The 14,001-nt window shown below is 34.6% G+C and overlaps 3 protein-coding genes across 4 annotated transcripts; 2 read left to right on the top strand and 1 right to left on the bottom strand.

Moving 5' to 3' along the window:
* Positions 1–68: 68 nt before the first annotated feature.
* On the bottom strand, positions 69–980 carry LOC111778795 (protein BPS1, chloroplastic-like). The gene has a single exon (XM_023658770.1). It carries the CDS (start codon positions 978–980, stop codon positions 69–71), a length of 912 nt encoding a protein of 303 aa, XP_023514538.1.
* A 3,560-nt stretch (positions 981–4,540) lies between these two features.
* On the top strand, positions 4,541–7,883 carry LOC111778256 (serine carboxypeptidase-like 40). Its single transcript, XM_023657965.1, has 6 exons — positions 4,541–5,297; positions 5,811–5,918; positions 6,030–6,304; positions 6,713–7,185; positions 7,322–7,427; positions 7,583–7,883. The coding sequence occupies exons 1-6, from the start codon at positions 4,874–4,876 to the stop codon at positions 7,742–7,744; spliced, it is 1,548 nt and encodes a 515-aa protein (XP_023513733.1). The 5' UTR covers positions 4,541–4,873; the 3' UTR covers positions 7,745–7,883.
* Positions 7,884–8,811: 928 nt separating this feature from the next.
* Positions 8,812–13,048, top strand: LOC111778255 (F-box/WD-40 repeat-containing protein At3g52030). Of its 2 annotated transcripts, none has more exons than XM_023657963.1 (9): positions 8,812–9,040; positions 9,170–9,379; positions 9,805–9,859; positions 10,101–10,199; positions 10,428–10,531; positions 11,102–11,191; positions 11,566–11,705; positions 12,073–12,157; positions 12,471–13,048. In XM_023657963.1, exons 1-9 carry the CDS (start codon positions 8,883–8,885, stop codon positions 12,829–12,831), a joined length of 1,302 nt encoding a protein of 433 aa, XP_023513731.1. In that variant the 5' UTR covers positions 8,812–8,882; the 3' UTR covers positions 12,832–13,048. The 2 variants fall into 2 exon arrangements, with proteins under 2 accessions (XP_023513731.1, XP_023513732.1); XM_023657964.1 differs by having other exon boundaries at positions 8,956–9,040; positions 9,219–9,379.
* Positions 13,049–14,001: the final 953 nt, after the last annotated feature.

The raw sequence follows: 14,001 nt of genomic DNA, 5'->3' as shown, positions 1-14,001 counted from the left end.
AAAAAAAAAAAAAAAAAAAAAAAAAAAAAAAAAAAAAAAAAAAAAAAAAAAAAAAAAACATCCTCGATTTAATGTTTGGGTTGTCTGAAAGCATCAAGCAATCGGCTTCTTCCGTCGAGAACCTCCGAGAATCTTCCATCCACCTCCTTCACCAATCTCTCCACCGCCTTCTCCAATCTCTCTAATCTCCTCCTCATCTCCTCCGCCGCCTCTCCATCGCCGCCACCGCTGCCAACGACCTCCTTCGCCGCACAGTTCACCTCCTTCACCTCCTCCGGCACACTCCCCATCTTGGAAACTACCGAATCCAACTCTTTAAACGCCGGAACCACCACGCCGGCGGCTAATCTTCTCATCTCCAAATACGCTGTCGAGTCTCCCTCGCAACCAGAAATCACAACCCCACAGACCCAATACCCAATTCCCATCATTGTCGCCAAAGCTCTCTCAATCGCCCATTCCTCGCCGGAGTAACCCTTCTTCCGATCAACCACAATTCCTCTGTTTTCCAATCCCATAAAATTCCTCTTCATAACAATGGGGTTCAGACGGGCAACCGCCATTAACGGCGAGCTCCGAACCAAACTCAGAGCATAAGCAAGGGAAAGCCGCGAATTCCCCAATTGGGATAAAGAAAAACTGACGGAATTAAGAAGATCAAGCAAATTTAAACTATAATTCAAATACCCATCAACCAAATCGGCGCCCCATTTCGCAACAGGGCAGTCTAAATCGACAACCAATTTGGCAAACGCCCGATGGAGAACAGGCAGAGCTTGAAGAAGCTGAAGAAGCCAATGAAAAGACAACGTTGTCGAATCAGAGCTCGACAACAGGAGTTGATTCAGACAAGACGATACCTCAGCATCGAAGGCCTGAAGACAAGAAACAGAGAACGAAGCTCTGTTTCCATGGCGGCTATGGTGATGATTGTAGAACTTGGAACAGTGCTTGTTGAAGGATTGAAGCAAAAGCAGCATTACAAAGGGAGCTGAAAGTTGCAGAAATCAAAAGGGTTTTGTTTTGTTGTGTTGATTCGAGTGTTTAACAATGGCGGGCGGTGGCGTTCTGAGAATTTATAGAAGGTGGGGTGGAGGAAGAAGGAAGCTGCCAGAGAGGAAATCCGCGTGCGCCGTGGCTTTGACTGCTTTGTTTAATTGAATCGTTTTTCTTGTGATTTAAAATATGAATTTAATGCTTACTTTTCAAGTTCGCGTCAGGTTTACGATTTCATTGTGTTTTGGCATTTTCTCTAACGGGTTTTTTCAATGAATGGTTAGGAATCACGACTCTCTACCATGTTATGATATTGTTCACTTCATAAGCTCGGCTAACTTTGTTTTTAGTTTTCTCAAAACGTCTCGTAGTAATATAGATACTGTTCCTTACTTGTAAATTCATGATCTTGTTAGTTAACGTGAGATTATTTCTTTTAATAAAACTCAACATCGATCAATCGAAGCAAAATGATAGTAGTGATACCGAAATGAGATTTGAAAAGGCAATGGAAAGTTTTTCTCGATCCCCATTCCATATAAGACACGTCGAGAAGAATTTCAAACATGGTTTCATTTGGTTGGATTTTCACAGAGGAACGAAAAAATTTCCAGTCATGTGTCGTGGTTGACTAAGTGTTTCGATGCATTGTTAAATATCGTAACGTATTGTTTCCAGAGAAACTATTATCTCACATGGTCGTGCCTTCAAATAGGACAAAACAGAGAACGACCAAAGTCGGAAGAGATTTCTACCAATTAGATATGTTAGACGAACACGACTCTCCACAATGGTATGATATTGTCCACTTTGAGCACAATGGCTTTGCTTTGAACTTTCCAAAAGATCTTAATAGAGAAAGTATTCTTTGTTTATAAACTCATGATCATTTCCTAAATTAACGGATGTGGGACTTTCATCATCCAACTTTCATCATCCAACAGAGAATAGAAAATTTAGCTGTTTTGGGATCTAGAAGGTCGACGAGAAAAAAAAAAAAAAAAAAAAAAACCNAGCTGTGGGATGTTGATTAAGCAACACGTGGAATACCGCAGCTTTTCTTTAATTATCCACTCCAATTTATTATATTTAATTATTTCATAAAACCGCTGACCTTTCTTTAATTGGTCAAATTTGACTTTTAAACGCGGTCAAGGCAACGAACAATTTGGAGGCTGTCCAAGTATTTATTGCTGCGAGGGAAGTTGGAATATAAATTGATAGGAAAAATAAAGTGTTAATATTATAGCTTAAAATATAATTTAATTTTATATTTACAGTATTTAATAAAATTATAATTTTAAAAAATATCCCATAATTAATAAAGATATTATACATAAAATTTAAATTTGTATCTATTTATTTATTTTTGTAAAAATACTTTTTATTATATGAAAAAAATAAAAAATAAATTTTAATGTAATTTTTTTTTATTTATAAAATTTTGGAGTATTTAATTATAACCCACCGACTGAAGAAAAGCTGTGAGCTGAGCCGTTGTATACAACGCGTGTGGACAACGAAAAACAGCTTTCCGTTTGTATTTATCCACTCCTTATTTATTTATTTATTTATTTATTATTATTATTTTTTAATATCTCGTTTGTTTTATTTTAAAAATAAATTTAAAATACTATTTAACATTTTTTATTATTTTATTTTAGTTGGGTTAAATTAATAAAAATATCTCTTAAATTTTTAAAAATTTAAATAATATTAAAAAAAAAGGTCTACAAAATATTCTTAGTATTTCCAGAAACAATTAATATTTTATTTAAAAAATATCTTTAAAATTAAAAAAAATTTAGTTATCGTCTTCCCATTAAAATAATAATAATAAAATTACTCTTAATATTATATCTAGAAAATACCTTTTGATATATTTTATTCTTTTATAAATTTGTGGATGATAAATGTATTTTTAGATTTTATAAAATAAAATTAAAAATATTTTTGAAGTTTTTAAAAGAGTTTAAATATAATAAAATTATGAAAACTTTTTTTTGAAATAGTTACTGAAGAGAGTTTTTAAAATAATTTTCAAAATTTTAAAGGTATCTTAAAAATAAAATATTAATGATTTTCTTTTTTTAAAAAATTAAAATTAACTCATTAATATTTGGATAATATATTATAATAATTAGTTATGAAATATATATTAATATGTAATCAATTAATATTTTTTCTTTATTTGTAGGAGTTGGTTAATAATATATTTTATCTCTAATATATTTTATTTTATTTACAAGATTTAGTTAGTTAATATTTTTCTTTATTTTTAGATATTAGCAGATAATTTGTATCCTAATAAATATTAATGAAGATACCAATTTGATCCCATTTCTATTTCTCATTTTGAACGTAACTTTAAAATAATATTTTAATCTCTCAATTCGATTAGGTCCGTATAAGTACTTCTTCGTCCACAACGTAATCGACAAAATTCGTTCGGGTTTTGTTAGGTCAATTTCTATATATTATTGGAACATACTTCCACTCGACTAGGCCATACCAAATGTCTGCCTTGTTTTAATTTGCAAGTTTTTCAATCAATTATTTTGTACATAATTTATCATAAAAAAATAATAATAATAATAATTAAAGGTAAATAGATTATAGAAGAAAAAGCTTTTTTTTTTTAAAATTCAAAGTGTTTTAATCCTTTGATTTTTAAATATTTTAATTATAATCCATAAATAATAATAAAATATTAAGTTATTAGTTGACATTGAAACAGCACACATACTTTCCACGTGGCATTAAATATAAATATATTTATTTAAATATTTTAAATATTTATATAGGAATTTTGACGTGGACACACTATTGGCCTATCATTGGTTCCCATGATCCTTCCACTTTAATATTCCTTAGAAAATGATAAATTAATCAAATTAATTTATTTTAATTTTATAAAAGTAATTTATTTTCTTTTTTTTTTTCTTAAAAAAATTTGAAAAACAAAATAAAAAAAATTAATTTGAAAATGGATTTTTGATAGACATAAATAATTTCTAATTAATTTATCATTCAATATATTTAAAATATATATTCATTATATTTTACGAGATACCCAACTCACTAATTTACCTTTCGTTTTAATAATAATAATACTACGTAATATTGTAAATTTTTTTGAACCAACCTAAATTTTCACGTTGGTTGGATTCTTGGTACAAGCAATTTAAACCGAGTTCACAACTTAACTTAACCCAACCCAACCAACTCATCCCTTTATTTTCGGGTTTAGTTGGGTTAGATTATTCGGTTGCTTTTTTAATAATGATAGTCACAAATAACAATTTATAACTGACTGTCCTTATTTTTTCATAATAATCTTAAAAGTAGGATGAGTTAGATTCTATTTTCAAAAAATTGAACGGAACCCTTATAATTTAAACTGAATATTCTAAATTGATCGGATTATTGGATCATATGAACTCGTTTAGAATCGGATTATCTAGTCATACTATAATTTAAATTTTTAGAATGAAAGTCATCAAATCATACGGTTCTCATTCTGTCACCATGTTCCAATAATTCCGTGGATTGATCTTGGCAATTTAATATCCATGAAATTGAATCGACCTCACATGGCGCAACATGATTGGCGGTGAGACAACATTTCATCTCATCATCAGTCAACTAATTCATTAATTAATTAATTTCCGGTTCTTCGACTATTTCTATCAAACCCGATGTTCATGGCAGATTTTTCAATCTCTTGATCGATAATCGTCATTTTTAAATCTCAAAAGACCGAGAGATAATCCAGATACTCAACAGTCTGGATCCAGAATCGAAATCTCCGAATCTCCGTCTATTTAACTCCTCTGCAATTCCTGTTTCAACAGATCAGAGTACCAAAAAATCCGCAATGGCATTGAGAAATTCAGAATTCGGCAGTTCAAATCTCCTCTGTTTCTGCTTCTTCTTCTTCGTTTTCTCCTCGTTTTCGATTCAAATCGATGCCAAGAACCAGAAGCAAGCCCTAGACGCGCTCTACAAATCGAAGTTCTTCAAGAACTCAAACGCCGCTGCTTCATCTGAACTTTTCGATCCTAATGCAGTTCTTGATCAAAACGCTGATGATCTGCAAACGGTTGAGATTTACGATCAGACTGGACTGAAGCGGCGAGACAAAATCCAACGCTTACCAGGACAACCGCCGAGAGTTAAGTTATCGCAGTACGGCGGTTACGTGACTGTGGATCAATCCGCCGGCCGTGCTTTCTATTACTACTTCGTTGAATCTCCTCATCACAAGAACGCATTGCCGCTTCTTCTCTGGCTCAATGGAGGTACGTCGGAAAATTCGATTTATGCTTTTTCACTGATCGGAAAATCGTTGAATCCAGATCGATTCATCGATGGCTTCTTGATCGGATTAGTTTTCGTTTGTCGTCTCTGTTTCGATTTCTCTCTCCATCTTATCTCCGATTTTCTCTCTCCAAATAATTGAGAACAGATCGGAAACGATCTCGTTCCGTAAAACAGATTCAAGAACAACTCATTATCATGATTTTGCTTCTTCTTCTCCGCACTAATTAATGTCAGAATTTCGCTTGTTTTTTAATTTTTCTTTTATTATTATTCTTTTTGCATCAACTTTTTAAATAATTTAAAAATAAAAATTCTACAATTAATTGTAACTGTCTCTTATTATATTATCAAATTAAAAAAAATAAAATATTTAAATTAATAAATAAATATCTTATTATTTGTAAAAAATATTGAATGTCACATGTAAGATGAAGTTAAAAAAAAAAAAAAAAAACAGCATGCAACGTGTCATCATATGATTGGTCGTGTAGGTCCTGGATGTTCGTCTCTTGCCTATGGAGCCATGGCTGAATTGGGCCCGTTCCGCGTTCGTAGCGATGGGAAAACCCTCTTCGAAAATAAATTCTCGTGGAATCACGGTATGTATTAATTTTGTGTATATTCTCACAATTTTATTTTATTTTATTTTATTTTTTTATTTTTTTAAATTTAGTTTAACTGACTAATATTGAATGAATTAATGGATTTAGTTGCGAATGTGTTGTTCTTGGAGTCGCCCACGGGAGTGGGATTCTCGTATTCAAATACGACGTCGGATTACAGGACCAATGGAGATAATAACACGGCAAAAGATAATTACGCGTTTCTTGTAAACTGGTTGGAGAGGTTTCCAGAGTACAAGCAACGGAGTTTCTACATTGCTGGTGAGAGTTACGCTGGCCATTACGTCCCTCAGCTGGCTCACACTATTCTTTCACATAATAAGAAAGCGGGCAAGACGATTATCAACCTCAAAGGCATTATCGTAAGTCTCGTTCTAAACTAATTTATATTAATAAGTTTAGGGTTTAATGATTAGATTAATGAAGATTAGTTATAGATTATGCAATTAATTAAAAGAATTGGCGTTGGGTACACGCCCAATCATAAGAAACACACAGAGCGCCAACGAGCACAGTGTCTCATGTCAGTCGTTAGCTACAAAAAGTCCCTCACGAGTGATGGGAGGGCGGGTGGGGGCTGCCCCACGCCGCCCAACTTGCCCACCTTCCATGGCTCCATCCTATCATACTCTTACCTGCTTTCCCTCCTTATCTTAAACTAAATACTTTCCCAAAAAATGAAATTTATATGTCGGGGGTAGAATGGGAAGAATTTATGGACGAACACGATAATTTATCGTTGATTATGATTCCCTTTTGTTTTATTTCAGATTGGAAATGCAGTGATCAATGACTTAACCGATCAAATTGGAATGTACGACTTCTTTGCATCTCACGCATTAATCCACGATAGAACCGCCAACGACATCAAAAACTTCTGTGACTTCTCTCCTGACGCAACAGTACAGAGCAAAAAATGCATTGATGCAATGAACATAGTGGATCTAAACACTGGTGTTGTCGACATCTACAATATCTACTATCCTATATGTCGAAACACCAACTTGACAGATCGACCGAAAAAAGCCACGGTGATGAACTACGACCCTTGTACTGATTACTACACTTTTGCGTACTTGAACCGAGCCGAGGTTCAAGAAGCCATGCACGCCAACGTGACGAAGCTTTCCTACGATTGGGAGCCTTGTAGCGATGTCATAACTGGCTGGTCCGATAGTGCTTCTACCGTCGTTCCACTACTACGAGAGTTCATAAAAAGTGGATTACGAGTGTGGGTTTTCAGGTAATTTCGAAAACATATCTATAATAATTAGTATGAAGAAATAAAACAAAAAACATGATCATTACGATTATGTCTTTGGTAGGGTTTGTTTGGTGGAAAAATGGTAGTAACTAACTATTTACAATATGGCGTGTAGCGGTGACGTAGATGGAAGAGTACCCATTACTTCAACCAAATATTCCATCGACTCCATGAATCTCCACGTCAACCTATCTTGGTATCCATGGTTTACTGCTAACGAGGTACTTTCACACTCTATTTCCCTTCTAAATTTTACCTAAATTTTTATAATTTACGACGAGTATTAAATGAAACCCATCTAAGTTGTCATGAAAACGTTAATTTTTACCGAACAAAAAAGAGGTTAATTAAGAATTGAAACGAGTGAAATGTATAGGTCGGAGGGTATGCAGAAGTGTACGAACGGGAGTTGACATTGGCAACCGTGAGAGGGGCGGGGCATGAAGTGCCAAGCTACCAGCCAAGAAGAGCCCTTGCCCTCATCAAACACTTCCTTCAAGGGACACCTCTCCCTCCTTATCATCCGCCTTCTTCTTAAACAAAATTCCCTTTTTTTTTATTTATTTATTTTTCATCTTAGATTCTTCATTTTATGTGTCACCATTAATTAAATTGGAGTGAACTTTGTAATCTTTCCTTAATTTATTAGTATATTGTTTTTGTTTTAGCTTCGAGAACTCGTAACTATATGTGAATGCAATAAAGTAATGGTCGAAAATCTCTGAATGAACTGGCTCGGTAGAAAGAGCTGGTTGTTGAAGATTGTTTGAGTCCCATGTTAGCTAATTGAATGAAAGATCACGAGTATATAACTATGTGACACTGTTTCTATTGGTTTGAGGTCGGTTTGGAAAACCAAAAGTAGTGGAGAATACCATAATAATGTGAAGGTCTTGTTCCAATTAGTGGTATCAAAGTCGTGTCCTTATCATAATTTAGTTATGTCAATAGAATCTATTAGGAGCGTTCAACAAAAAAATTGTGAGCCTGTAGTCATAGTGAAGATTCGTGGTAGAGCTCTATTGGACTAGTAATGTGCTTTAGAGAAGATAGTACGACACACTATCTCTATTGGGAAGTAACGAAGATTTATGCTCAAATTGGACAAGATCATACCAATTTGGAGGTCACTGTTCCCATCACTGGCTTGATTAGAGGTTGAAGCTCGGGCTTGGCGGAGGAGGTTGATAGGAATGCTTGACGGAGGAGGAAGTAGCCGAAGCTCTGGCAACGATGAGCACAGCAGTTGCTGGAATTAACGACTAGTTCTATTACGTTCGTGTATTACAATTTTATTATCTCAACTTTTAAAATTTGAGATTTAATTAGTTAAATTATTTTTTAATTAACATTCATTTTAGTTATTTTAAATTGATGTGAAAATTGATATTTAATAATTGATTACGTAATTAATTTTAGTGATAAATATTCCATAAAAAAACAAGAATATAGAATAGAAGAATCAAAATGAATTTCATAATTAATTTGATTTATTTTCACTTTTTTAAATAAATCTAAAATTCGTAGATGGGCTATGGGCCTCGTATCCATCAGCAAGATCCAAAGCCCACACAGGTTCTTCAGCATGTAGCCACCGGGCTTCTTCTCCAGACGTTGGCATTTTGCTTCACCAATCCTTTCCCCGTCCGTGAATCAGCTGCCGAACAACACCGGCGATGGCTCCTCCAACGGTCGCCGACCGATCCTCGGCGAGAAGGCGGAGTAATATTGATGCAAAACCAGTTTACTCCCTAAGTCACGACATCTTGTGCATAATCTTTTCGTTCCTCGACCTTTTCGACTTGGTTCGATGCTCAGTTGTTTGTAAATCCTGGTACTCATTTTATCTGTTACCTATGAAGAAAGAAGGGAGTAGAAAGCGTGGTTAATTTGTTTGATTTAGTTGCAGTTTATTTTTCCCGTTAATTTGATATCTCTAACGAAATTTTGAATGTTCTTGAAGGAATAATGCTATTTTTAATTCCGAACTATTGCGAACATTTTGCATGAAGCATCAGAAGCAGGAGATGGAGTCTTCTAGCTCTTTCGAAGTATCAGCTTCTTCGGAGAAACCATTGTTGGAATGTTTAGAGGAAATAGCGATGGAACGACACAAGTTGGCGTTGGAAGAAGGTCGTATAAGAGTTTCTCAATGGATAGGCCATTCAGTGAGGTAACTTTGGCAAGATGGACAGTCATTTCTAGATATTATTTATGAATTATATACTGCCTCTGTTCATTAATCATACTTGTTATGGAGCATCTGAAGTTAGGAGTTTGATTGCTGCATTATCAGTTTAAATCGCTTCCTTACTTTACTGTTTTGTGTTTCCCTGTCTGGATTTATCTATAGCTGATAATTCTTTATCCTCGGACCTGTTACTGTATACAAATCTTTCTAATCAACATACTCTTTGTATTTCCTTTCGGTAAACAATCAAAACACTCTGACAAAGTGTTTGTCGGTTGTTTTGTTGCGTTGTTCTTAATGGAAAAATATTTTGAAATTCTCATTAGCATTTCGTATTACTGTGCAGATTATCGTTTCTTTTGTTTTTGGTTTGCATAATAACTCACGTAACATGGATTTCTATATAGGGCTGAACAATGCCGAATGAAGATGGGTTTGATTCTTACAGGAGTGGGTGATAAAGTATAGCCTCTTACTCTATTATTTGGTAGATTATTTATTTGTCCAGTCCTCCAAAAGAGAGAATAAAAAAGAAGATGAATGAATCATAAACAAAAGTTCGAGTGTGGACGGGTAGAGATAGCCATGTACTTTATATGGAGTACTTCCTACATTACATTCAAGCGTGCATGAGAGATTGGGATGTAATTACTTTGCAATTCTGATATTGGCTTGTTTATGCTCTCATGTTTTGCAATTCCAGGTTATGAGACTTTGGTCGTCGGAGAACTTCAGATGTCTGGAAGAATATTCCATTCCGGAGAAACTGCCTCTAATTGACTTTGATTTTGATGAGAGCAAGGTAATATCAATATATCTCTTATAAGTATGCTGATGTTTTTGCTACTCGTCTAGAAAACTTTTGACAAAGCATGCTATTACTATATGAAAAGGTGAGTAGATGCATTCCTTCCTTTTCATCAGTTACTAAGCACTTTTCTGGGTGGAATTCTGAACCTTATTCTTTCCCAATAGAGAACTGATATTTGCCAAATGAAATCTAATTTCTCAAGCCATTGTCTTGTCCTAGATTGTTGGTTTGGTTGGTAGAAACTTGTGCATATGGAGTCGGAGTGGGAAACGAAGTATATTTCCTTCGCGTGAATGTACGTTTGTGGAGGGTTCATGTATGCGGTAAGTGGCTTTAACTTAACCATGTTAAACTCATTGAAGAAGTTTCACCGAAGTACTGTTAGGCGTTTGCTTCAATTATGAATCTGCATTACATTTTATGAGACAAGTTGAGATCTTTCATTATTATTTTTTCTTTCCTGAAATGCATTTAATTAATCTACTAGTGAACAACGTAATTAAAAAGAGTAGAAGGGAATGTAATCTTCTCTGGAAAACAAAACAAAGGCAGTTGATTTTTTTTTTTTTTTTTGGGTGCCATCTAAGAGGAGAGGCATAAGAAATACCACCATAAATTTCTATTTGTTTTCAAAACTAACTTGTTTAACATCAATTTATTTTAATTACGTTTTAAACATTTTAATTTATCCATATATTTTCGTACTTATATTGATTTTGTCCTGTAATTTAACTTATCAATCCAATAGTCTCTGGTACACCAGTTTGTGTTTATAATATGAAAGAATGATTGTCACTGCAGCCTTGGTCAACAGTCATTTGTAGACTTGAAGCGATTCTTCTCAATTGGTTTTCAATTAATTTGTATAATGAATCTTCCAATCCTGCTTACAGTTACTTTGATCCGGAGGCTGTTGTCGGTTGTGGAGATGGAACAGCTCATGTATTCGACATGTATAGTAGGAGATGCTCTAGAATTGTCAGGTAAACCAGAAGAAATATAAATGACATGACACTTCTCCTTCACCTGTTCTTTGGACTGAGGTTATTGACAGACTAAGTTTCGGCAATGGCCGAACAGACGAGGAACAACCATTAGAAGTTGAGTTGGTGAAAATAACGTCACACAAGTTTGATATTCATTACTTTTTCTTTCACCATGCACACAAACACTCATGCTGACATTTTCACGTTAGAATAAAAAGAGAGATCCATTTTGGTACGAACCAAAGGTTAACGGACAACTAATTTTCAGGATTCTTATTACTTGTTTAGTTATATGTAATTTCCTAAATGGTTGACATATCATGCACTTCTATCTTGACTTTTGCACCAATTTTGTTAATTTTACATTGCAGGATGCTTCCTGGGCCAGTGACATGCTTATGTGTGGGTGATGATCAGCTCATACTTGGGGGTTCCCTTCATGGAAACATTGGAGTATCGGGTCTTCGGTCTGATCAGCGGGTAGCAATGCTTAGATCAAGAAATACCATAGGTCATGCATATGGCAGTCTTACTTTTGCACCTTTCTCTTCTCCTTTTCTCCTCGTTTAAAACTTTTCTCTGTCTCGGACTTCCTGAATCAAATATCACACGTAAATCGTCCTCTGAATTCTACAAGAATAGAAGCAACTCAAGCAGTGTAGTTTAACATCTGAAGTAAACAAACAGTCTCAAGTAGTTTGCATATAGCTAATCTAACCGTCCTTCTCAAAGCACTTAAAAAAAACTCTTTTCAACTAGAGAACATTTATAGATTTCCTTGTGGTTAGTTAGTTCCCTTCGTGTACATATATCGAAAAGTAATTCTTTTCCACTCAGATTTGTGTTAGTGTATATTTTATTACAATTTCTGCTTGCAGGCATAAAGACCATGTGTTACAACGCTTCTTCACATTTAGTCTTTGCGGGATCAACTGCCGGACATGTCTATTGTTGGGACCTCAGGTGAGTAAAAAGTAATTTAGATGTAACTTCAGTAAATTGGTCTGGTCACCGATGGTATCCAACAAAAACAATAAGTTAATGGAAGATAGCTTCAGGCCAAGAAATGAAGAGCTTTAACCAACATTGAATTTCCATTGCTGTTTGAATACTGAAACAAAATGAAATTATTTACTGCTGAAGGGAAGAAAAGTTCTGATTTTACTATTCTTGCTGTCTATGATGTTCTAAATTCAGACCGTGTCATTTATTTATTTACTGCTTTAGTCCCTTTCTTCAAATTATATACTCTCATTGAGCTCTGCACATTTCTTAGGACAATGAAACCTTTATGGGAATCCCGAGTGAGCCCGAATGTCGTATATTCATTACGACACCTCCAAAATGACAGGTCAAGTTTGGCTGTTGGTGGAATAGATGGCATTCTACGTATTTTAGATCAAAATACAGGCACGGTGCGGTCGGGTTGTATTATGGATAGTAGACTGTTATCGACGTATCAGAGCGGGGTTGGAGTCGTGGAAGAAAGGATAGGAAATAGACTGTCAGATGAAACTCCCATCGATGCCATACACAGAAGGAGTAGGCCTCCGATCACAAGCTTAGCCGTTGGGATGAACAAGATAGTCACAACGCACAACGATAAGTTCATTAGATTATGGAAGTTTCGAAACTAGTTTTTCCCCAGCCTGGGATTCATGGTTCTTTGTTTTGCTCTTATTTACTGTACATATTTTCATAACTTCTTTTTTTTTGTGGATGAATTTTCTGGTCAGCAATGTGGAATTATGTAGATAGAACGTTTGATTTCCAGTGAAATTTCTAGGTTACAATCCACTGGATGGGGATAATATTTTGGGTTCTTTTTAATATTAATACTATTTTAGCTCCTAAGATTCTACTTTATATATATATGTATATATTATGTATGTATGTATATATATATGTATGTATGTATGTATATATATGTATGTATGTATATATATATATGTGTGTGTGTGTGTGTATGTATGTTTATATATATGTATGTGTGTATATATATGTATGTTTATATATATGCATGTGTGTATATATATATATATATATATATATATGTATGTTTTAATTAAGTTATTATTATTATTTTTAATTTAGTCTCTATGTATTCTATGTATCTTTTGTGACTAACATATTTTAAGAAAATCCTTTTATCGAATGTAGGATGTGAATTGTGCTTTAATGAGTTCTAATATAAAGAGTTTAATGAGTTCTAATATAATGTAAAGAGATGAGTCTGAATAAGCTTGTCTTTCTTTCATCTCTTTCCTTCCTGTTCTGGTCCAGAATTCGAATAGAAAGAGGAATTCAAAATACCTCTTGTTTTCATCCATCGGCCAATAGACTGAAGACAACCTATCTGCTCAACTCTTAGGTTACGGTTCAGTAGTTCAGGAGCGAAGACCAAGGAAGATTGAGTTCAATCTGGGATCGGTTTCTTTCTTCTTCTTTTCTTACAGCAACAGAGTCAGTGAAAGAAGACGGAGCCGTATGATGCGGAAGTCTCACGTACGGTTCCCTGAGAAGGGAGTGGCTACCTACTGGAGCTTCGACCAACTACCATCGGTCAATTCCGCTTTGGGGCCACCCCTGACTCTACCATTATTATAGGGGTATGGGGTTCGAGACAAAGAAAGATCAAGGCAGCATATCAGTTTTTCCTTTATACTTTACTGGGATCTGTTTTTATGCTATTAGCTATTCTGTTGATTCTTCTCCAAACAGGAACCACCGATTTACAAATCTCATTAACCACTGAATTTAGTGAGCGGCGCCAAATCTTTCTATGGATTGCTTCTTTCGCCTCTTTC

This window comes from Cucurbita pepo, chromosome LG17 (assembly GCF_002806865.2).
Source record: "Cucurbita pepo subsp. pepo cultivar mu-cu-16 chromosome LG17, ASM280686v2, whole genome shotgun sequence".
NCBI lineage: Eukaryota > Viridiplantae > Streptophyta > Magnoliopsida > Cucurbitales > Cucurbitaceae > Cucurbita > Cucurbita pepo.
The sequence above is the reverse complement of the archived record's forward strand: the minus strand, read 5'-3'. Positions and strand labels throughout refer to the sequence as shown.